This window comes from Armigeres subalbatus, chromosome 2 (assembly GCF_024139115.2).
Source record: "Armigeres subalbatus isolate Guangzhou_Male chromosome 2, GZ_Asu_2, whole genome shotgun sequence".
In the NCBI taxonomy this organism is placed as follows: domain Eukaryota; kingdom Metazoa; phylum Arthropoda; class Insecta; order Diptera; family Culicidae; genus Armigeres; species Armigeres subalbatus.
Window position 1 is genome coordinate 29,373,746 of NC_085140.1, and position 25,740 is coordinate 29,399,485.

Consider the following 25,740-nt stretch of genomic DNA (forward strand, 5'->3'; position numbering starts at 1 on the left):
TCCGGCGGTGTTAACCTGATCGAGCGTCTATTCCTCATGGATGGAGCGTCTGTTCCTCATGGTAGGAGCGTCTGTTTCCCACGTTAAGGGCGGCTGATCATCGTCCGAATGCCAGCGAGCAAACCCGTTACCGACATTCCCAACCAACAACGTGCACTGCAAATGAGACCTTATTGAAGGTGACAGGCGTTCGAGCCATGATCCATTTTGGAAGTTTTTCGGAAATGTGAGACCAAAAAACCATTTTCCGTAATTCTGAAAATAAATAGAAGTTAATATATTGCGCATAAGCCCCAAAATTTTATTCCCACCTTTGGGTTTCCGCGCCGAGCACTCAGCGCCAGACTCGGCGACAAGGAGATAGTGGTCAAGTTGGTACTCCTGATTTTTTGACAACTGATGTCGATTGGTTGTGTGAGTGCATCGGTGTCAAAAAATAGAACTTTTAGCTGGAAATTTAATTGTCAAATGCACATTTTGACAGCAATATAGATGTATGAGTGTATCAAATGTGCAAATGCTCTATCGCGGAAGCAGTCGCTGAAGACAAGTGTCAATGGTTTCAGTGACGAAACGAAAAGTTTCAATGCAAAAAGCAATATTGATCCCGGAAGTTGTCCCTTATCAATCAACCACTTACCATCAGTTTCAAATCGCTGATTATCTCGATATTGCCCGAAGGATTCCGCGGCAGGAACAAGAAGATTTTGATAGGAAAAGACCCGGCAGAAGCACTTTGTTTTACAAAGTCAAGAAAAATCTAATTTTAGGTAAAAATAACGTCATCGTCTGAAAACGTCAAATACTTGAAAGTAGGTAAAAGAAACGAGAATTATCGCTAATTTTAACCGAAATTTCTAGTAAACATCCATTACCTAATTTTAGGTAAAATAAAAACCTAATTTTAGGTAATCTTAACTAAGCGTTTAGTGCCAGAAAAGTCATTTTACTCAAATTTGGGTTATTGGCCCAAACCACGGTTTTGATTGCAAACAACCCACTTTTGGGTAGTTTTGGTTTTCAGTGCAAGACACAAATTCAAAACTGACAGCATAAGCAAGTTCAGTCTCAGCATCATGATGTCACATGAAAAGGCCCTTCCCATCCCATCGTATAAGGGTTGCTGACGTTTGATCATCTTTCGTTTCCGATGAAACGATGGCGAAAAACAAAAGATATTTTAGATATTTTATAGATAGTTACTAGATAAAGATTGTCGCTGTCGTCGCTGTCCGGAACATCTTTTGCTGGCGAGGATAGGGGAGCTAAATCCTAAATGGCAAAGAAGGATAAAATCCATACGATTGGACAGGTATGTACCACACATGTTTCGGACAGCAGAACAAAGGGAACAGAAGCGACAATCTAACTAAAATATCTGTTCGAAAACCAATCCTACGCCTTTGCTCACAAGGCTACTGGAGACCCCACTGAATATGTGAAGACCTGATTTTAATATATCCAAATTTTGCCTACTCCTGATTTTGTCTACACTCGATTATATAACAGTTTTATATGATTTAGGGACCCTCCTTAGCCGTGCGGTAAGACGCGGGGCTACAAAGCAAGGCCATGCTGAGGGTGGCTGGGTTTGATTCCTGGTGCCGGTCTAGGCAATTTTCGGATTGGAAATTGTCTCGACTTCCCTGGGCATAAAAAGTATCATCGTGTTAGCCATGATATGTATACGAATGCAAAAATGGTAACCTGACTTAGAAACCTCGCAGTTAATAACTGTGGAAGTGCTTAAACACTAAGCTGCGAGCCGGCTCTGTCTCAGTGCGGGGATGTAATGCCAATAATAAGAAGAAGAAGATATGATTTATTCACGATCCAATTTTGCCACATTTTTTTCTCAGAAAAAATACTGAAAATAACTAAAGATTTTCATCGCCTGTTGCTTATAATGAATTATTTCAATAATTTGGAGGTCTAAAAAGTATAGTAAGCATTATTCAAAATGTTCCCTGTCCACGGATGATGGGGTCAACGTTGATAAGTCAAGTCTCTGCATATTGTTAACATTGTGAAATAATTTGTTCTTTTATAGTTCGCATTGCTAGTATAAAAGTATTATTAGTACCCAACACATTACCGTTAGACGATAACGAGATGAATTTATTTGCATCCGAGTATGATTACACTATTAAGCAGTACTGAAGTAAGTACTTTAAACCCGGTAACATTTCAATTTAACAGAAACGCGTCAAATATTTCTACCAATATATAGAAAATAATTAAACACTTGATATATCATACCTCCATGCAAATACTTAGAGAAGGTGTCGCATGATCTAACAACATCTGCTTGAGTATATGCTGCGGAGGTTCCGGCAGGGTCTAGTACCAGTCTTAACTAACAAAATACTAACACAAAAGACTGGGAAGCAAACGATCATCCATTGCACCAATTGTAGTTCATAGTTCAGTATACAGTAAGTAGTAAAAGTAGATACTGTAGATTTACTTATTTTGCATTCTATACGGTGAATGTATTTGTTATTTCTTTTGTGTAATCTTTTTTTTTTACTCTGACTTTTATTGCATGGATCAACGTATAAACAAACCTGTATCTCTTTTAATTTTTTTTCGGTTTAGGAAAAAATAAGACATACTCTAATATAGAGAAAAATTGAAGGACATAGAAGACGTGACTTAGTGTATTCTGAAAGACAGATAAGGGGCCATCCACAAAGTACGTCACGCTCCTAGGGGGGAGGGGGGGTTCCGAGCAGCGTGACGACTCATACAAAAATTTTAGAGTTTTAATACAAAAAGTGTGACGAAGGGGGGAGGGGAGGTTGAGAATCGCCATTTTTTGCGTGACGTACTTTATGGATCTTCCCTAACCTTATAACACATTAAATGACCGATAGGGAATGAATTCATCATCAGCGCTAGATAGTAAAACAAGAGATAGAGTCACGTTTAACTGAGACCACAGCCACCTATGTACATGAGAATATACTATATGATGCTTTCATCCACTATCCTTTTCTCTACATGACTAAGGGCCGATTTCTTCACCTTCGCTTAGTGCTTAAACCCGGTTTAAACGTATGGTAAGCATCGCTTAAGAGTTAAGCGGAGGTGAAGAAAACGGCCCTAATAGTTCGACCACCTAAGGTCGTGAGGAGGATCAACTAATGTCTTTTAAGCCCATCATCAAATGGAAGTTCACGAAATGGTTTGAAAACATTACCTACTGAATCTAGTTCCGAGATGATGATGATGCTATGCAAGGCCGTCATAAGTCCACAAAGATAGTATTAGGCGTTTTCTTGGAACAAGGTTCAAAATATGTAGTTGTTAAAATTGCAGGCTCAATTTTTTTTAAGATTGTTTGGTGAACGGTTCTCAACTGTGGCCCATTTTGGCTTTTCGATTCAGTTTTGACTGCTTTCACTAGGTAATTTTCAAAACTTTGGACGATTATTGATACTCATCAAATTGTAATACGATATTTTAGTTTCAAAATACGTTTTCATTAAAAGTACAAAATCGAAAACAAAATATCAATGTTTAGTTATGTGACCAAAAGATCCAACGAGTAGTACATATTTTTAATGATGTTATTCATATAAATCAATGCTTCATAATCGTAAAATTCATTCATTTAGCTAGGAAATAGACGCAATGAAGCATTACCATACCATTGATAACTGAATCTTGGACCAGACTTTAAAGACTTGAATTTTGAAGAGCGGAATAGAACATGACCATTTGACTACTGAAATTTATGATATCAGACAGTACTGTAAAGGATATGACGCCATAATCTTGATCAACCGCCAAAATAATGGAAGCTCTCAGATTAATATGTCGATTTATTGCAATAGTACTTAAATTAATTTATTGTATATTTACGATACCATTTAAATTATTCCATGTTGAAACAAAGTCCACTAGTATGATCCCATCACATTACATCAAAGTGTTATGGCTCGGCTGCGGTGGTGGGCGCGGTGACGCGTTTTGACAGAGAATACAGAATTACTGTCAAGATGCGCCGTTGCGTTAATTGCTGTAGAACGGCCTTTACTTGGAGATGGTATCAGTACCACCCGTTGTCAACATAGACTACTATTCGGTATTGAATGTCGGCTCCAAGAAAACATTAAATCAACTTTACATGTTAATTATTCGGAAAACATTCATGCGCGTGATGAGCTTTCATTATTATTATTATTTGTTTTTAAACTGACAGACTGCGGGAAAGGAAATGTATCGGTATGATCACAATACGAACCCAGACCGCAGTGACCTAGTGAGCAACATAGCTTGAGTCGTCTGCTAGTATTGTGTATCACATGGAGAGCCCAGCCGAGATACCAGTCTATTAAGACTACAACTGGTCAACTCTCGAAAAAAAAAAAGAATTATTCAAAATGTTTTGGAAGTCTATATGACAGTCAAAAATCATTAATTGCTTTATATTTGTGCAATGTTAAATCCTCTAATATACTTTTCTCGAAACATTTTATAATGAGCGAGAAAGGCATCATCACCGCTAGGTGGATTAATCTGGGTTTTTAGTAAGTAATAGCGATCTCAGTGGCAATGGGAAACTATCCAACGGTGTTCCAAGCGGAGATTTTTGCTATAATGAAATGTGCTAATATATGTGTAGAAAGGAAATATAGATATGCAAATATTTGTATTTTCACAGATAGTCAAGCGGCACTCAAAGCGTTGAGTAGCTTTAAATGTACGTCAAAACTTGTCTGGGACTGCATTCGTTCATTGCGAAAGGTGTGCCAAGAGAACTCCGTAAATCTGTACTGGGTTCCAGGGCACTGTGGCATTGGAGGTAATGAAAAGGCAGACGAGCTTGCGAAACGAGGTTCAAATACACAGTTTATTGGCCCAGAACCTTTCTGCGGTATATCATACTGTACCATAAAAATGGAATTAAAATCCTGGGAAGCACAAAGGTTGATGACCAATTGGTTGGTCGCCGAAAAGTGTGCTCAATCAAAGAGATTTATAATTCCCAATGTTAAAGTAACCGAAAAGCTCTTGGAGCTCAGCAAGAGAGCTCTTTGCACCTTCATTGGCCTAATAACCGGACACTGCCCGAGCAGATATCACTTGAAAAATATTGGCCAGATTCAGAATGATATCTGTCGTTTCTGTAACATGGAACGTGAAACCTCGGAACATCTGCTTTGCAGTTGTGATGCATTGTACAAGAGTAGATCTAAATTTCTTAATAGTGGCTTTATGCAACCAGGAGATATTTGGACTGCAAATCCTGGAAAGGTAGTGGGTTTTATTAACTTAATTATACCGGACTGGGAAAATACGCGTCGAAGACGCGACGAAGACACCTTTTGTTAATTAGTGGAAAATCAAAAAAAGTGATGGCTTTTGCCAGTAACACTCAAGTGACATTCATTGCATGCTGTTAGTGATTGCAAAAACGCATTATTAAAAAAAAATGTAATTTTCAGGGCCACCACAGGGCACAGAAGCTTCTTTACAATCACTACGAGAATCAAAACGAAAAGAAATTTTCACCTAATCCTCGAAATCAAATACGGCAAGTCAAACCTTCTTCTAGAGGAAAGGTGGTCCTGAAAAAGACCGATTTATTTTTAATGCGCCTTTGCAATCACCAACACTATGCGAGATAATGTCACTTGAGGGCTGCTGCCAAATAAACACCACTCGATAATTTGCCACAAAACAACAAAATGCTGCAGAAAATTGAAGCTCAACGTGAGAGTAATAATAAAAATAATTGTAGATCATAGTGTTTGTGGTTGTAAAGGCGCATCAAGAGTAAATCGATTCTTTTCAGGACCACCAGTTGAAGAGAGTTGATTTAAGATGATTTTCTTCTAAAAGTCAGACGTCGGCGGTGATTGCTGCAGAATATTTATTCGTCGCATGTAGCATCTTTAGCCATTTAGCGGAAGATGCGTAAACCGGTTCAACATGATGCGTAAATCGGTTCTTTTAAGGATCACCATATTAAACTAAGAGAGTTGATTTGAGACGAATTTTCAACAAAGTGACAGACATTTTAATAGCAATAATGATAGCGTCGTTAGCGGTGATGGCCGTCGCCTATATCGTAGCTATTTAAATTTTCTCGTAAAATAAAGACCTGTGGTTGTTTTTAGTGTTCGAAAAGGCGCATTATTAAAAATAAATCGGACCCAGTTTACCTGATCGTGATGGCAAACTCGATGAACCGCAAAAATAAAATTTTAATCAATAAAGAAAGATTATTCTTCAAACTTTTGGTATTCTAGATTGCCGTGAATTATCTCAAAATCAGAACATATCTGATTATTCTAAAATCATTTATTTTTCTTTTATCACTTGGGATAGATAATGTGTAAATTTATTAAAATCATATAGAAATCGATCTGGAGTGCCGCGATGCAAACAATTGACATACGGTAAGCAAACATTTACTGTCAACATCTAAGCAACGCAGGGTCCGTTTAAATAAAAACTTTGCGTACCTTTGCGGACACCCCGATTAGGCTGCACCTTTGATTGTTCTTACGGTGAAATCAGACATCATGGCTAGACCGCAAGACAGCTTTATCTGAAGAGCAAGTCAAGCAAAGATCCATTCTATCCAAGCTGTCCATTCTAGTTCTGAAATTCATCGATTGATACTTCTGGTGAGTAGTAATCACCAGTGTCAGAAAAAATATTTTAAGCTCTTTTAGTGCTCACTACGTTTTGTTATCTTTGCAGATACGTATTTCGACCTCCACTGTGAGGTCGTCTTCAGTGTCTCGTACTTGACTCGAATTAAATGGAAAGTACTAAACTCTTCTCAGACGGTTGATTCATCAGTTTGTTTTATGAAATTTGATGTTCAAAACTGCTCAATCGGACTAAGTTACGGGGAGTTCGATGGGTTGTATATACCTCTATACCAGTCTTACACCGGCCGCACTTAGTGACAGGATGCAAAATCTAGCCAAAACAGCATCTGGCCTACGTGCATAACTGACTCATCTTGCTGCACCCACAGATGGCCTACCAAACCAAGATTTGTTGTCAGATTAATCCACCTTGCTCTTCCTTACTTCTCTGCTGGCTCCGTGAGGTCGTTAACGAGTTAGTTTTTGATTTGAAAATAAAAATGTGCTACATACTTTGATAAAGCTTGCACCTTTGCTATGACCTAGACCTTTTTCACTCAAAAAACCAATATTGTTAAAAAGTAAAGGTCCCATCTGTTGCGTTAGAAAACTCCATATCGTCAATGACGCCAAGTAAGAAAACAGCCCCAGGAAAAAGTACACTCAAAATATGTGGCCTACATTTGCGCCCTAGCCAGCCGAATGTAGATTGCCTCTGCAGTCTGCACGCACGCTGCTGTACATGGTTAAACAGGTCGACGTACTTTCTGACTGTATGTGAATTCCTCTTTGCGATGAGTTTCATCTATCCGTACTCCGTTAAACCTATGGGGGCTAGGGTTTGCTACTGCTAACATCAGAAGAAGCTCAGTTGGATAATAAGTTTTCGCTTTTCCTATCTGCTCACCTTTCGTTCAGCTTGGATGTTTGTTTCTCACTTGTGTGCCATCGTCGTATCTACTTACGTAGTTTTCTTGTGAATGGCCACCACAACACCGCAGGCGAGCGAGCGGGCCCACACGTTTGGAAGTGAGGCCAAGGATTTTCTTCCATACGCCAAACCATCGTCGTCTTCGCGTCGTCATCGTCCCGTCGAAAAGCAAGACGGAAAGACGGCGGCTCATGAATGGTCTCCTCCGGATTGGACGCAGCTTCGAGTATGTATGTACCCGTACCGAAGAAGTCAGTCATCAAGTTGCTGTATATAGCGATCGCTACAATAGCATACATTTCTTCGGCGAATACAATACACAAACGAGCCTTGGTACGATGTGTACAAACGGAGGAAAACATTAAATGTAACTGTTTATTTATTTTATCCGGCCTGGTGATTATGGTGTTTGTATTTCTTGATAAATTCGTCATGCTTATAAATCAGTCAATCCGCCTTTCAAATATCTTTCCAGCGGGATTTCGGTACGGTTTAGTGCGAGCTAACCTAATTAGATAATCAATCAGTTAAATGGTATTGCGAACATCTAACACATTAGCACAACGCTACGTAAAAGCTAGCAATCATCGTCGCTTAGTGACAAAAGTGACGCGTGCAATATCTCTTTCTAGTCGCGTGTCGCCGTTGTTGGTTGTCTACTCTGATGCTGAATCATACCGGCCGTCCGTCCTCGTTTTGCCGTATAGGTGCTCAGAGGGAGTTTCTTCTTCTCAACTCGGCTCACTGAACGGCGTGAGGGTGGTGCGGCGATCGCTATTTTACCCCTCCTCCGGTTCTAACCGTATGCGTTGATATTGCGACCAACTAAGGCTACTAAGTGTGTGCGATTTATGTCAATGTCAACTTCTCTACTAAATTTACTCAATGCGCACTGGTATGCGCTCGTGCGATTGAGATCGATAGCGTAATTCGATCGGTCTGGCTAGGCGCAGGACACTTGCGGTCTTTGTGAACTAATAGGCACAGATATGGACTTGAATCAAAGTACCGGTTTGTGGCAAACTAGGAATAGTTTCCTATTATACACTCAAGGAAAATTTCCATTTCGTATTCGGCGGTAACCACGGTTGTAGTGTGGGTAAATAAAGACCACCGTCAAGCAACAACGCAACTCTCGTACGAGTGCGATGGGGGGATAGAGATAATATGACAACAGGGCATTTATCATTATTTACTTGGTTGCTTGATTCGCTCCGTCATGACTGTTTGTTGTTATTATTTTGCACAGACTGATACATTCTATTCGCTTTTCGGATGTAAACATGATTTTCTTCGAAAATAATGTTAAGACGCAAAAAGGTTGTTCTCTTAATTTATACCATAGAAATATGAGTTCTGTACAAGTTTGTAGTTGTCAGTCACAGCTGTTCAATCACTCGTATTAATCTTGTGGATTTATGAATGAGTGCATCGTGAAAACGATCATACGTGAATTGTAATCATACGATTGAAGAATCTTGATAATCGCGATGCGAAGGATTATTACTTAGCCAACATCAGTCACTACGTGTTTGCATTTCGATATGATCGATAGATTGGGATATGTATCACCACATTGCTACTCCATAATTGACACAGTGATTCAATTTATTTATTTACTTCGTTGTTAGTTAAACATTGTAAACCACACTATGAAATCGAGAATTTTCGATGAATGCCATTTCTCTTTTTTGTCATTTCAAGCATAATTTTTCATATCGACGTATGTAACAATTATGAGGATTCGAGAAATCCTTTGCAGAAAGTTGGCCAAACTTTTTTTAAACTGTTTAAAAACTAAATATTTTTTCAATATTTTTTTCCGCTGGCATGCATCAATACATGGCACTTAATAAGTCTGCTTCACGTTATAGCTCAGTTAATTCAAATTCCCTGTGAAAAACGATAAAATTATACATACACCGGTATGCTGTACATACGTCGCTGTACATTGGTCGGTTTTCCATAGTGCACGAATGACGCAACTGCAGTTTTGTTTTGTTTTGCTTTTTTGGTACATAGGTCGCTCTTAGTTCCCATATGTTAAAGCGACGTATGTAACAGTGAGACTTCAAAAATAGAAAATTCTACATACGTCGATTCGTAAAAAGATAAAATTTAAGAATTTTAAGATCTAAAATCAATAAAATCGATGTGTATTATATAAAGTCGCGTGTGATTGTCATGTTGAATTAAAAACCTCGTTTTGTTTACTTTTGTTACATATGTCCTTATGAAAAATTATGCTTGATTTCATATCGACTAGAGGTTGCATTGACTGAACAGCTAGCATTAGAGTGAAATCAGTAGTGATTCAGTTTCATTCTAAATTTTTGACCACTATTCTAGTTTGAATCGGGAGCAAAATAGAACAAACTCACTGGTTTCCCCAGCAGTGTTCTATTCATGTTTTTCAAATTTTCAAAGAAATAAAATCATTATGTTGATGCCAAAAAAGGCGCCGCAATTGCAAAGTGGATTGATCCGTAGATAAAATGACGCTGGGAAAATTAATGTTTTAGATTCATATTCAAATTGAAAGCCCCGAAAGATTTGAAACACTGCTGATTTTACTCTTAGACAGGACATTAACAGAACACTGAGTGGGTCAATGGATGGTTTTCCGATTATGTACACATTTAGTTTTTATTTCTGCAGCTCGGCAAAAATTCTCACAGCCGTGCGCCAGCAAAATAGAACACTAACTGATATTCTTAGGCTACTGACATCCCATTGTTTTGCCCATCGTCAGATCGTAGCCAGGATGTCCCGGACACTTTTTTTCATATTGCTTTTCAATGATGCCAGCGGGCTATGTCTATTGATGATGATGACACCGCGCTTGACACAGGCTTGGATATTCCGGCCAAAAAGGCGTTTGTTAGCTGATTTTCGGCAAATTATTTGTTGATTTTCAGCAACTTTGTCAGAAATCTCGGCGAAAAACATTGCACACTAGCGTCTCTCTTGGCACAATCGCGTAGCGCAGATGTATTTCAAATAAACCGTTGAACACGTGAACGATGTTGAAGAAGTGTTACGGCTGTTTGTCTGTGGTTACATTCCAAAAAAATACTTATTATTATTATAATCTTTATTAAAGAGGTTTTTAGGCCAAGGCTAGTTCACCTCCGAGGCACCCAAAAAAAAAAAAAAAAAAAAAAATACTATTCCGAGCAAGGTAGTAGGGTACGTTCAACTAGTAAACAAGAAAAAAATTAGAATTAAGCGATTTGATTTTTTACACTCATTTTTTTTTACTTATTTGGAGCGTAAGAAAATGATGGACCCTATCAGACTCTTTTTCCTCCATATGCCCCTACGTCAATCAGCTGTCTCCCGACTTGACTGCCCCCACTCCTCAGAAAATGTTCTCAAAAATCACCCAAAAATGTCATTTGTCGAATACATATGTAAAATAGTCATTCTTGAGGAGACCTTCTTATGCCTATGATGTATTGTTCGGAGCGGAATGTAACGTCATAATGCAAGTCGTTCCTTTTTGACCGCCCATCATCACGCACTACATATCCAGCCCACTGTAATCTGCCGTATTTTATTAGCTTGCCTTTTTTGTGCACTTGGTACAATTCGTAATTCATGCATCTACGCCATTCGCCATTTTCCCCCACGCTGCCAAGTATTAATCGCAGTATTTTCCGCTCAAACGCTCCCAGAATTTGATAGTCTCTTTTTAACGTCCATGCTCCATGGGCGACTGGACGAATCAACGAACTGGATTTGTTGGTGTCTGTAAGCTGCAATATTTGAGCCGGCCATGCAAACCGTTGAAAGACTTAATTGGGTCCTAAAGCCGTACATCGTTTATGGTTGCAAACGATTGTGCAGTGGTCAAGAATACATGAACCGATGTTATATAAATTCTGATAATATTCTAAGTCAGTAAAAATAATGATTTTTAAGACATGTTTTGGATTGAGCAACGTCTGTTGCTGAAAAGGCAACATATCAGAACGGATGAACCATCAGCCCAAAACGTCAGGCCCATATATTAACTGTCAATGGTTGAGTCAAGTGCCCTGGGGTGTGCGTTTAAATCATATTATTCCATACGTCAAACAAGACCAAAAATGTTGAGGAAGCATTTTCCATCTATTTTTAAATTTCAAATAAAACACTGTTCTTTTCGACTTTTGAGTTGGAATTTTCTTCCTGACTGACAGTTTTTGCAGTTGCAGTCCCAACACGTCTTTTTATCTCGCGGCTAATATCATTACGGTTGGGGGCGTTCTCAGCCAGCTACCAGATACTTGATTTGAAAAGAGTTTATGGTCAGCTCTATTCTTTCAGTCTTCCGTTAAAAAGGCACGAAGGCCTCTTCTACTGCTCTGTGATCTACACCAATGTTGTCGATGTCATCCGCAAAATCAAGGAGCGTATAAGACTTATTGACGATGATTCCGTTTCTTTGCACACCAGATCTTTGAATTTCACCTTCCAGATCTATGTTGCATAGGAAATTAGAGAGCGCATCGTCCTGCTTGAATCCAGATAACTTCACGAACGAATCGGATGTCTCAACAGAAATTCTGACGCTTGATTTAAACTCATCCAGCGGCGCACGATATAGTTTTGCCAGAAATCCATGTTACTTATTATAGTTCGTTTCGTTCCATTTCACTGAGTCGTACGCTGCCTTTAAATTCCACAAACAGATAATGAGCCCGCAAGTTGTTTTCCTGAATTAATCAAGGATTTGTCGCAGAGTGAACATCTGGTGCGTTGTTGATCGACCTTCTCGAAAAGGTCTCCGGGCACAGTCTACTAAACAGAATTGAAGTAGTATTGAGGAGTGTTACTCGTCGATAGTGCCCTTTCTTGTAGATAAGACATAAGGCCATCAGGCCAAGCTCGAAGGTATTTCGCTTCCTGCCAGATCATTTCAATCACTTTGAGATTTTTTTTATTCAGCCAATCATTTCCAATCTTATGAAGCTCGGCCTTCCCAGCAGCCATGTCGTTTTATAGCTCTCGAATAGACTTTCTCACTTCTTCTAGCATGGGTGGCTCCACTGTTTGTCCATCACTCTCAACCTTGATTTTGTTTGTGCCCTCTCTGTGCGATTGTCCATTCAACAATAACTCAAACCCGAGCAGGAGCGATGGTATGAACTTGGCTTGCATAATATGTAAAATTCAGAAAAAACAATATGCAAAACACTAAAGGTCTAACATGCTTAGGTATTTTAATATCACACGGATAATAATTTGTTATGCTAATAATTTGTTTATGTGCTAAGACAAGACAAGACACGGGTAATAATTTGTTATGCATTTGGTGTTATAATAACTGATAACTGTATTAATTTTCGGAGCTATCATTGATCATGACTGGCGCTGCGCTTTTCTTGCGCATGTTGTTAATCGTTCTGTAGAACTTCCGCGCGTCGAACTCCGAGAGTACTTTTTCGTCCTTCCTTCGTTTCAAAGGCTGGTGGAATTTTTTCTCAGCTGTTCTTAGTTCTCTGATTCGGCGTATAAACGCTACGAGCTGCGGATCCTGGCTCTCCTAGATTTCTCATCTGGCGCTCTTTGGTAATCCACATCAGCTATCCAGCCTTTCCGTTGATTCCCGTGTGTAGTATCAAGTTCCAGCAGACGGTATTGACGGTCTCCGTGGGCTTGCTGCCACTATGCATTGAATTTTTCTTCAGTTTGGTGTCTTTCGTCATACGTCAGGATTATGAGCGAATTACTCCTCAACGCTCTAACCCAACAATCGCTGTATGTTCAGCTGCATACATATCACCAGATAGTGTTTAGAGACGATATTTAGGTTTCGAAGGGTCCTCACATCAATGACATATGAGAAATGCAGGCTGAAGTCGTCCTTAATCGGGTTTGTCGTTGGTTTTTGCGTATGCATTGATCAAACTGTAGTAACTTATTCTTAATTCTCAACACGAAGATGCGATAATTTTTGTTACCAAACGCTGTAATAAATGTGATATTTGAATGATGTTCCGGAAATTGGTGGGTCCACTGTGCGGAATTCCCATTGTACTGTTGCTCACCATCGAACCCGTTAAAGCGATGTAAGTTCTACCTTCATCCTCTGCAGATCTCAAGCAAAGAGGGCAACTTGTTCAGGTTCTAATCCAACAGGGTCCTATCGTTACAAGTAACGAGCTTCCGTGGCCGATTGCTCAATTCTGTATTTTCGACAACAATTTTCGTAGATGATTGTTTGTCTTTCGGTTTGTCATCTTACCAGGGCTGTGGTACCTAGACAAGTGATGATCGCCCCATCCCAGATGTAAACTAACCATCTCGTAGCCCACTGCTGAGATAATTATAGCCTGATTCTGACGACGTCCGTATCTTCTGCGAGAAGATAAGAACAATTCGCGTGATACTCGGTAGGTAGCGAGGAGTCCTCTGTTGCTCTCAACAAAATTTCCTTTTTGTTGTTACGAAATCCTATGGATAGAAAATCCCGTATTTTTTCCGGGACTACTGGTTCTGGATTCCCCATCTTGATTTCTGTGCTGGATTGCAAATATATCTTTTCAAGCAACGATCAAAAATATGAATCTGCACTTCATATTCACCCACTTCAATTCAAATTGTGACGCTGATGTCGCACGACTTATGCTATTAATGTAACAACAATCCGATTGTAAATAGGTGGAACCGTACCCAGTCATAAGCCAATATGCCCTGTATTCCTCTGGACATGTTTGCTCAACTCATATAGAAGCGATAACTTTTTCGTTGAATCCTATAAATCACACCCACACTAACCACTACACGTAAACCACACAAGCTGGCAGCGACACGTGCCCTGCTAGCTACGGCAAACGTGAGTTACCCCATGAACACATTGCTTCGCTTCGCATCTTTGATTATTCCTCGTCCACCATCAACAACGGTTTTGCTGCTTTGCATAGTCTTTCTGTTTTCCATACCGGACTTGCAAACCCTAGAAACACAAAAATACAACAAAGAGACCGAAGATGTACATAAATCGACTAGGAGAGAGGTATAGGACGGCGAAACATCCCAAGGTACACAAATTCGCCGCCTTCGGGGGAATCCGGCATGAACATTTTCCATTTGTCTATTTTGTGCGGGTATCTCGCATTCACTTCATCATTCGGTCGCAAATTTCTTCATCACAGTTCCTACGAACCTACACAATGCTCTGTGCCTACCTCACTATGTGTTGCTGCGTTCACGGTTGAGCGCGCAATCGTTCGCGTAAAAAAATAAGCGATGGATAGGAGAGTGACGGTTATAACCGCCGTCGAAGCGGCACCGGCGGCCGTCCCCAACCATAATCAGAGCAGGCGGCAGCGGTTCGTTATAAAACAGCCCCCATAACAATCCCCAATGTGGCAGCGCGCATTCGCATTCCCATGGACCTGGGGTTGAACGCTAAATCGGTAGGCAATGGTTAATCGAACTACTAATACAAGCGCCTATGTCTCGGTGCAAAGCGTGATACGGAGGTGATACCAATACAGCCACACGCTGACCGCGATGCGGCTTATAATAGAATAACAAAAACAGGCGCTTGCGGTGGCGGCGAATAGCTGCGAAAAGCTAATAAAGTCCAATGTTGATACAATATTGAGTATATCTAGCGCTCGCTCTCGTAATTCCGAGAAAACAAGAATGACAGCTCGTCGTAGCTGTATTGGTTACATGAACGTTCTAAATATTTCATGTGGAAGTATTTGTGTATATCTACTATAATCAGAAGATACGATACACTATACAGGTTTTTTTTAATGTTTCCTTTTCGGAACCGGAGAGTCTGTTTCCCACATCGTACAAGAAGGGGAAAACATTTCAATTATGAGTACCCACCAGGATAGACAAGCCAGTTACGGCTTCCCACTGTAAGAAATTCTCTCTTCCTTTCTACTTGACAGCGCCACTGCATCTCGAGCTTCAGCGAATTCATCAATAAAGATTATCAACAACCCTGGGGATCCCCTTCTATCTTCGTTTCCTTCAACCTCAACCAATCGTCGTCATGTCCTTATCAGTAAAGCATTTTTATTCACTCTTCGGCATTCTGGTTGGTCTTCGGTGAACAGCAATGACGCCACGGCGTTGTTTATCTTAATTGCAATACACACATTCAACACTTATGTTCCGATTATTGGAAACACGTTTCCGTGTAAGTAGTCTACGTTTCTGTCGGAGACGAACCGAATTTGACGGAGGTTGCGGTGCGACGTCAAGTACACACTATTTTTATTTCGCTGGAAACCAGCAAAATTTTGCTGATTTTTTTTGTGCTGTTCATCCAGCAATTCACTCAGCAAAATAAATTGCTGTTTAACCAGCAAAATTAATTTTAACGGAAATGACAGTTCAAATGCTGATAATCAGCAAATTGAAAAATCATATTGCTGGTTAACCAGCAGAAGATTAACGTTCATTTTTAGCTGTATTTTCAGCAATTTACAGGATTATAAATAAATTAGAATTGAAAAAAATATTTGCAAAAAATCGGTAGTTCTTAGCCTTGAAAATAAATTAAGTGCTCTTTTATTACATGTCTATCTTTTATTATGTATATTTTTCAATAATCACTAAGTAATTTTTATTTATTTATATCCAACATTTTGTAGCACCGAGACTTCTTTTTTTCTGGTCCACAATCCACAATATCAATCCGCCTGAAATCAAGAAAGAAAATAATGGTCTATATTCATCATAATCACAACAATTTTCTGCCACTTTCTGCCATTTTAAGATGGATTTTGTTGACATTAAACATACTTACCAAGCAAGTTCTAAAATAAAATCATTCACTGAACGTTTGAATCCCACTGTCCTTGTAGGTTGAAAATCAAACATGAGGTATTGAAAATTGTACATGGATATCAAATGACATTTTCAACTGACGTTTTGATAGGTTTGCTGGTTTTCAGCAAACACAAGGTTGTTGCTGACACTTGTTGAACCAAGTGCTGAAATTCAGTAAACTTATAAAGGAAATGCTGTAAAACAGCAAAACATTACTTTGCTGGTGTGATTCCAGCAAATCATTTTGCTGGATGACTTAAAGAAAATTTGGTGTGTAGATTCCACGGAAAGGAGAAATCACCGTCGTCTTCTTCGTCGCCAGCGTTGTAATTCCTGCACATGCGCCCTACGCATTCTACTTGTCAAACAGGATGACCTCCTTCTTGTGCTTTTCTGTAATGCAGTGTGCGACGAGATGGACCCGCCGGACTGGAATAGTGGTTGGTCTTTATTCAACTTGTGAACTTACTGCAGTAATGACAGAAAAGCTCGATAATTGCTCAATCGCAATAAATGAGATTGATTTCCTATCAATTATATCTAAGCAATATCATTCACAGCATTTCGACCGAATGTAAATTGTACTCGCCACTTGATTATCCCACGATTATTGCTCACTAGGCATAGTTTTTTTTTTCTTTTTGTCTTTCTCGTACACTTAGTGTACGTAACGACTATACGTCCTGTTATATGCTATATGGGGCCCTCCTTAGACGTGCGGTAAGATGCACGGCTACATAGCCAGTCTAGTTCAGGTGAAATTTTTTTTCGACTTTCCTGGGCATACAAGTATTATCGTGTCATCGTCTCATGGTATACAAATGCAAAAATGGTTACTTGGCTTAGAAACATTGGAGTTAATAACTTTGGAAGAGCATAATTAACACTAAGCTGTGAGGCAGCAATGTCTTAGTTGGGGATGTGATGCCAATGAAGAAGAAGAAGAAAGGCTATATGTTCACTCCAAAAAAGATTTCGGATCGAAGATCGGAGAGCCATATATCAATCTATTGGACTCGACGAACTGATATGATGTCTGTGTGTGTGTGTATGCAATAAACTTCCGTACTTGCCATTAACCGATTAGTTGCAACAAGTTGCATTCGATCCAGTTCCACTGTTTTTCCTTGTGTTCCGGAATTCTTGAAAATTAACTGTTTACCAAAGATGTCGGAAATCAAATTTATCGTCTTTGGATTGTTCCACTTCCACAGCCCGATTTTAAGGCTTATTGCTATTTCAACTATTTATCTATTTATCCTACTTTTTGTCAACCTGCCTGTCCTCAAGTGATAAAAACCACCCAAGTCCCATTCCATTTAGGTTGCACCCTGAACCACATTCATCATCATCCCATCGTGGATGTCCAACAATCGGCTCTGCAATTAGGGATTCTCACTCATTCCACAATCCAGCTGTGTCTTCCTAATCCGACATATACGCAAATTTTCGATGTCGCCCAGTCCAAATGAACGGAGCTTTCTCCCAACCTTTAACCGTCCCAAAAAGTAGATCGTAGCTGCATGTTCCACTCAAATTAAATCGGAGTCGGAGCACTGAACGCTTTCGAGTGTTGCTATATTTTCGAGATCAGAGCTGGGTCCAACCGAATGCGCTTCGCATCGTACCTTCGCACGTCGTCATCACCGTCATCAACAACATTCACTGCTCACCTTCATCTATACCCCAAACGCAATCTCGTCATCAGCCAGCCAGCGACCCTGCGAACCAACATGAGAACCGACGAACGACGAAAAGCGGGTTTCCTCAAGCACGGCTGTGTTATTTACCTTACCTTGCGCTATCTCCCACGGCCCTCCTCCGTGCCGTTCCAGTCTGCAGCCTCATTCCAGACCAAAGCCGCACAGCAGAACATCAGTCGGTGGCTCTTTTTGCTCGCATTACGAATACATGGACACACACCGCAGCAGCCACCTCGCACTGACGGCTGCTGCTGCCGGCCTGATTTGGTCTGCTGCTCGTTCGTGCCTCGTCGAATCGCCGTGAGAGATGAAAACAACGAAAAGCGTGTTCACTACCACTAGGGTCCCACCTCATCCCGGTGTGGCCGCTTGATGCCTGTTATTGGGTAGCTTTCCCATGTCAGAGGTATTTGGCTACGACGATGACGACAGGCGGGAAATAACCCACACTTTTGACCTTATATACCTGTCGGGAGTTTCTGTTGTAGGCCACGGTATAACCGAACGTGGTTGCTGCACGTACGGCTTCATTGGGATTGGATGCATCATGCAAAGCTACCTGTTCTGCACGGATTGCATTGGAGTTGCATTGGGCAATCGGTGGGTGGTCTGTCAAATCACTTCATCTAATGACCGCAGTTCAATCACAATCGCAGTCGACGATAGCTTTGTTGGTTGCTTCGAATTTTCCATCCCCAGTGCAATATGTCTAACAGTATAGTGTCTGTCCAAGGTTTAAGGCACACCAAGTAATTGTCGCACTCCGCTATCACTGAATATGATCAACGAGGTCACAAATAATGAATTGACATGCTATTAGATAACCATTCAAGAACGATACTTTTATTTCTAAAATATTTAACAGCTTAGTTGCAAAAATGAATATGAAATAATAATTTCTTGATTTTCAGCAGCATAAGATTCGTATACTTTGTTTCAATTCTGCGTTTCAAAATTTATGTTCTGGTAGGAATAAAACTGAAACTTATTTAATAAATGATGAAAAATGTTCATTATAATTTCGATAATAAATTACGCGAATAATATATTACGCGTAAAGTTAGTGTATCATGAGGTTAACACAATAATACTTTTATGCCCATGGGAGTCGAGAAAATGTCCTTAACCCATGCGTATCTTTTGAACAAAAAAAAGCTTTAAATTTTGAGTAGACAATTATGTTTAGATAGAGCGGTTATTTTGTAATTGAGCAACAAAATATGACAAATTTTATGGAATTGATAAACAAAACACTAAACTAACTAACTCTTTTTTCTCTCCCGTTTCCAGACCGATTTGTGCGGTATCAAATGGCGTAAGTTGGTACAGGGTGAACGGCCGAACGCGTCCAGCTACCCGCTGGACGATCCGGTTCTCCGATCCTACTCGAAATGCCTCGAGGTGGACATTTTGTGCGTCTGGCGGAGGGTGGCTGCCCCGAAACCCGCCGAACAGGACCAGAATGTGTTCGAGATCAGCATACCTGGTCCGGTGACGGGCGGGTCGGTCATCCATCCGCCCCTGTCGCTGACGGCCGCCAAAGAGCTGTGGATATTCTGGTACGGCGAGGAGCCGGACCTAACGGAACTGGTCGATCCGGAGCTGCTCAAGTCTTCCGGTAAGTACACGACAGTAGAAAGAGTTGTTTCCATTTTACAAGGTTGTTGCATATTTTCAGTACATATGTACCTATATGAATTTGTAGTCTGCAATTCCATAGAATTTTTACAAAGGTGCTGCATTGATAGTTTTCCAAAAACAAAATCTATAGAAATAAAAAGTCTAATAAGTCTGATAATTCGTCCAATACCATCGGAGAAGGATAAACTAACCTTGAGTGTCCAAAACGACAAAAATAGGAATCACTCTAACGTAAGTTTCTCCTTTCAAAATGAAAACTACAGTAAATTATCTGATACTACACAAAACAAACACAATAACTAGAGGTGGTTACCCATTACTGTTGCAAAAAATCTTTGCGAATTCTTCGTAGAACAGAGTATACCGCGAGACAAATATCACACGGTGTCCAACTCATTCTTGGAAGCAAACAATACTTTCAACAAACTATCTACCATCTAAAACGCAAAGGTATTCAGTTCTACAGCTGAGCGATTCCAAGCAACAGCATCAAAATTTAAGAAAATTTTTAATTCATGATTTTCTATTGAGTTGAAACTTTGCACAGTTTTTCAATTTCATCTAAATCGTCATTTTTCGATATCAAATCTTCATATTGAGTCACGACTAACTTTTCAAAAGGGTGTATGTGAAAATGGTTCAAAAATATTTAAAAAGCTGCACAGCAAAAACGGAATGTTCGATTGTTATGATTTTTTCAGCAAAGTTAGACAACTAAATGGTGATTCTTAAGAAAATGTGCACAGTAAAAAAAATTTTTTGCCTTTAAAAATATCATTTTGTCACAAAACTCAAATATCTCAAAACCCTACCTTTTTCGAACGTAATTTTTTAGGGAAAACGGTCCATTATATTAGCTATCTACCATAAAATTTGGTGATGGTAAACTAATAAACAAAAAAGTTATGACATTTCAAACATTTCACAATTTTCACATATAGTAAACAAAAAAAATTTCCGTGTATTTTTTTTTTTCAAGAATCGAAGTTTGATTTGGTTTTTTTTGTTAAGGGCCTTGCGTGAGTTAAACAAGTTGTTTGTATGATATTCCATATTTATGTATTCATCGATATTATGTATATTACATGTATAAATAAATAAAAATGAATTAATATTATCCTAAGTATTAAATTAAGTGTGGCAGTTACACAATGTTGTTATAGAAACTCTAAGAGTTTTGGGTTTGAATTTTGGTATGGGTTATGATATCATGAAAACAGTTTATTAATACTTTATTTTTATTTTTTTTATTCAATATTTTTAAAATATCGAACACTTTTGAATTATTATCAGCACAGTTTGAGTATAGTTTTGCTTTAATTTTATTTTCCGACAATGGAATGAAACAGTGAAATTTTTGGGTTCCTTGGATCGTTTTCGCGTTATTAAATTGCTCGCTGAGCTCTGAAGCCTTTATTTCGTACTCTTCAGTAGTAGTAAAACAAAATGATAATTTGGTTAAATCTTTTTCTTTTCTACGATTTGCCCAATCAAAAAGTTCTTTCGCAGTTTTAATTGGATGCTCACGTTCTTTGGCTAAACTTGCTCTTGTGGCCATGCGCTTTATTGTTCCTCCAATAGCATCACAAGGACCTTTGCCATGTGATGTAGCAAAAAATGCCATTCTGCATCAATTCCGTACATTGATTTAAATTGACATAGGCTCGAAAAATTCTTACGATTTTTGTACTGCGACGCTGCTCCATCAGACATGAAATATATCTTTTGACTTCTTTATGCTTATCAACGCGTAAAAAGTTAATCATTTTTCAATGAACAAGTTTACGGATACTGAATCGTGTCTTAAATCTTCGGAAATTATAATAAAACTTAAGTGTTCAATTTGCGTACTTCCATTAAAATAAATAACGAATGGATGAATTGTAGCTTGTTGTACGTTCCAGTGATGGGACTGCACTTCATCTTGCAATACAAAGCTGTGATTTTCAGAAAAATCACAAATGACTAAAAATTCACCATTTTGTAATGTATTTTTCGTATTTTTTAAAAAGCTGGATTGTTCTGTTTTAATGAAATCGTGAGGGATTAAACTTTCTAATTTCAAGCAAAAATATGACACAAACTCATCTACAGGTTTTACAATAGTTTCTATGTCACACCTATCCGTGGTCACCCATTGCTCAAATGATAACTGATCAATATATTTTTCTTCAAACTCAGCGAATAAAGTATTTTCCAATGATGAAGAATCTGGACAATCCGAACAAGATCGTAGATAGCAATTTGATGTTGTATTTTCACACAAAAGACTACCAGTTAACATTTTAATATCCTTTGTTAAATTGATTCTTTTCAAACTATGTAAAATAAGATTAATATTCTCATGGGTTGTGCACACACACATTATGTGTTCCTGAATTGGAAAGAAGCTTACATTGCCTTGGCCGAAGGCTTGCAAATGAGGAAAACCTATTTTAATATTATCGTGAATTTCCTTGAAGCGTGTGTACGCTTCTTTCAAAGTCGTCATCATTAATCGTTTTTGGATTGCTTGACGCTTTCCATCTTTTTTACTGATACATAATCTTTTTGACCAGGCATAGCTCGACTTACTTCATCATCTTCAAAATATTGAACTACTATTTCTTTTGTCTCATCTGTTAATGCAGTACTAGACCTAGTATTTTTGGTTGAAAGACAGTTATTCTTCAATTGTTTTGCCTCTTTTACTGTATTTCTATTGGTTTTGAACTCATCAATGGCATCCTGAATAGACCACGAACTTGGCAGCATCGACAAAATCAATAATTTTTCTTTCCTTGTCGTGGCTGCATTCGAGAACCTTTCCTTCATATTTATAATTACCTCATCGTAGTCTGTATTTTCCACATCATCAGGTCCTAATTTGAAGAGGTTTCTTCGTACAGCTTCGTTTATTTCACGGTATTTTTTCTCCGGGTAATAAACGTAGTCCATCTTACTCCATTTAATCGGAGTCACTTTTATCCCAGCTATGCCCTCGTTAAAGCGTTGATTTGTTGAAACAGATTTCGCTGATGGTACGGTGGCAAGGCTCTCAGCACTTAATACTTCTGGTACTTCCTCAGTTGTTGTCGATACATCTGGCAATTCCTCAGTTGCTGTCGTTTTCGAACTTCCTGCGCTCTGCTCAACCGATGATATACAGATTGCTCTTTTGTCAACGTTTAGACGGCAGGACGTGCAAATGCGTAAATTTGTATTCAATGTGGACATTGGAGCATAACCAGTCGCTTTCAGTTTATCTATGGTGCTTTCGGTGAGATTTCGTAACTCTTTTGAACACTTTTTTCCATCAAACGGCCTACAACAGTTGAGAAAGCGGCTACTCATGTTGTTCGTAATATTTCAATAAACAAAATCACTTTTAAGTTTTTACTGACTAGTTTGGTGTCATTTGTTTGACTGAAGAAAAAATTACTATAAGATCTTTAACAACCTTAGTAGTAGTAATTTTTTGCTTTTTCGTGAGCATTGTCATGGTATGTACCTATCATGCATTTGTTGTTGTTGAAGATACCCGTTTCCTCCCGATCATAAAGTCTATTCTCTAAGCGGTATATTTTTTGCAGGTAAACTATAGACGTACACGTGTATATAAATCTTTGATTTTGCAGCTTTTGTCTTAAAAATAACATTTCTGATATGTTTCTATCAACGTTATTATCAACAGGTTTCAACACTATTAAAAGAATTTTTCGCCAGTCACGTGCAATGAAAATTATGACACTATCAATACTTTTGATCACAACACTGGATCGTGTCTAAGTTTCTTATAGATGCTATGAATAATTAAATCAAAATATCATGAAAACAACTTGTTTAAATCACGTCCTTAACAATAAAATCTGCATCAAACTGCAATTCTCGAAATAACTTACACAGGAAAAAATTTTTTTACTAAATGTGAAAATTGTGAAATGTTTGAAATGTCATAACTTTTTTGTTTATTAGTTTACCATCACCAAATTTTTATGGTAGATAGCTAATATAATGGACCGTTTTCCCTAAAAAATTACGTTCGAAAAAGATAGGGTTTTGAGATATTTGATTTTTGTGACAAAAATGATATTTTTAAAGGCAAAAAACATTTTTTTACTGTGCACATTTTCTTAAGAATCACCATTTAGTTGTCTAACTTTGCTGAAAAAATCATAACAATCGAACATTCCGTTTTTGCTGTGCAGCTTTTTAAATATTTTTGAACTATTTTCACATACACCCTTTTGAAAAGTTAGTCGTGACTCAATATGAAGATTTGATATCGAAAAATGACGATTTAGATGAAATTGAAAAACTGTGCAGAGTTTCAAATATTTTCGAAATGGTCGCTCAGGATCGACTGACATGCCCCGTGGAATGCCTCAGCTATGCCTCGTCTACCCCGGGGCTACCGCAGTACAATCCCACTAATCTGAGTGAAGAGTTTAAAACTCATGGTGTAAACCCGGTTTATGGTCTCCAATTAGCCTTGCGAGCAAAGGCGTAGGATTAACAATCCGGAGATACCCTGGGCATAGTGTATCCATTGTACTTGCCACACAAGATACATACTCATGCATTGGCGGGCATGGAAAGCTTTCAATTAATAACTGTGCAAATGCTAATAGAACAAAAGCAGGCCAAGTTCCAGTTGGAATGTAGAGCCATAGAAGTAGAAGAAGACGTCCGGTTTAAGTGAAAGTATTTTCTGTGAAAAAAAGGAAAGTGTAGAGACAATTTTCACTGTTTGCAATTTCGAAAGTCAAACCTGTTCCAGGGTGTCGACTACCTGGAAAAACATGGAAAACCTGGAATTCTCAGGAAATTATTCTCCACCTGGAAAATTCAGGGAATTCCTGAGACAATCAGGGAAATCAGCAAGTGAGAAAGTGAACATGTTGTATTCACATAATTCAAAGGTTCGATTTCAAATTCTCGTCGTAAATAAACGTTGTAATGCAAGAATAAATAATGCATATGCCATAGGCCTCTGAAAAAAGGATTTGAAATTTTTGAGCGATTTTTAACAGAAATTCCTGCAAGAATTGACAAACGAATTTCTTATTTAGTATTTAGAAATATCTTTGGAACTTCTAAATGGAATTACTTCTAGAATTTCTTTAGGAATTCTTTGGGAAATCCTTTCAGGTTACTCTTGAAAAATAACATCATAAATTCTTCCAGAAATTTTTCCAGCATCTGACAAAAATTCTTTTTGGAACACCTCCGGGATTTTTTTTGTGAGAATTTCTCCTGAAAATTTACTTAGATATAATTTAGAAAATTCCTTCATCGATTCCTATATAAAATCCCCCTTCGAAAGTTCTTCCCCAGGTATTCGCTTAGAATTTCTATTCGGATTTTCTCCGAATTTTCCTTTAGGAATTTAGTAGAAAATTACTTCAGGAATTCTTTTGGATATTCCTTTAGAATTTATTCGGAAATTCCTTCAAAAAATTATTAGGAAATTTCTAGAATTTTTTAAATAATTTCTGGAGGAAATTTCCGAAAGAACAGAATTTCCGAGGGAATGGATTCTTCGGAGGATTTTTAGAAATATTTTCCGAAGGAATTTAGGAAACCTTATGCTTAATTCTCGAGGAAAATTCCAAAGGTATTTCCAAAGGTTTCTTTTGTATTTTGTAAAGAAATTATCGAAAGAATTTCTCAAGAAGTTACCTAAGCTTTTCCTAAATGAATTTTCAATGAAACTTATGGATTCATTTTCGAAAGAATTCCCGGAGGAGTTTCAGAACGAATTCCTGATAGAATGCCTGAAATAATTTCCAAATGAATTTCCGAAAGAATTTCTGGATGTATTTCCTAAAGGATTCCTCAAGGATGAATTTTTGAGATAACACCTTGATGATTTTTTCAAGATATTTCAGGAGGATTTTTTGAAGAAACTCCTAAAGAATTCCTATAATTTTGAATAGAATATCCGAAGATGTTCCAAGAGAAACATCCTTTAAAAACCAGGGCTGACATTAGTCATTTTTGTCGTACGAAGAAAGTGAAAAAAAATTAGTCTTCGTCATAACATTGCACGACGCAACACCTATTCGTTTTCTTCGCGCCGCATGCGTAC

At 38.5% G+C, this 25,740-nt stretch overlaps 1 protein-coding gene across 2 annotated transcripts in view; it reads left to right on the top strand.

The window, feature by feature from the left end:
• The window catches only part of LOC134218397 (mediator of RNA polymerase II transcription subunit 13), a 145,122-nt gene that overhangs the window by 40,679 nt on the left and 78,703 nt on the right, over positions 1-25,740 (top strand). For both annotated transcript variants that reach the window (XM_062697341.1, XM_062697342.1), the window contains one exon: positions 19,320-19,647. In XM_062697341.1, coding sequence (XP_062553325.1) covers positions 19,320-19,647 — 328 coding nt within the window. The remainder of the gene's footprint in view (positions 1-19,319; positions 19,648-25,740) is intronic.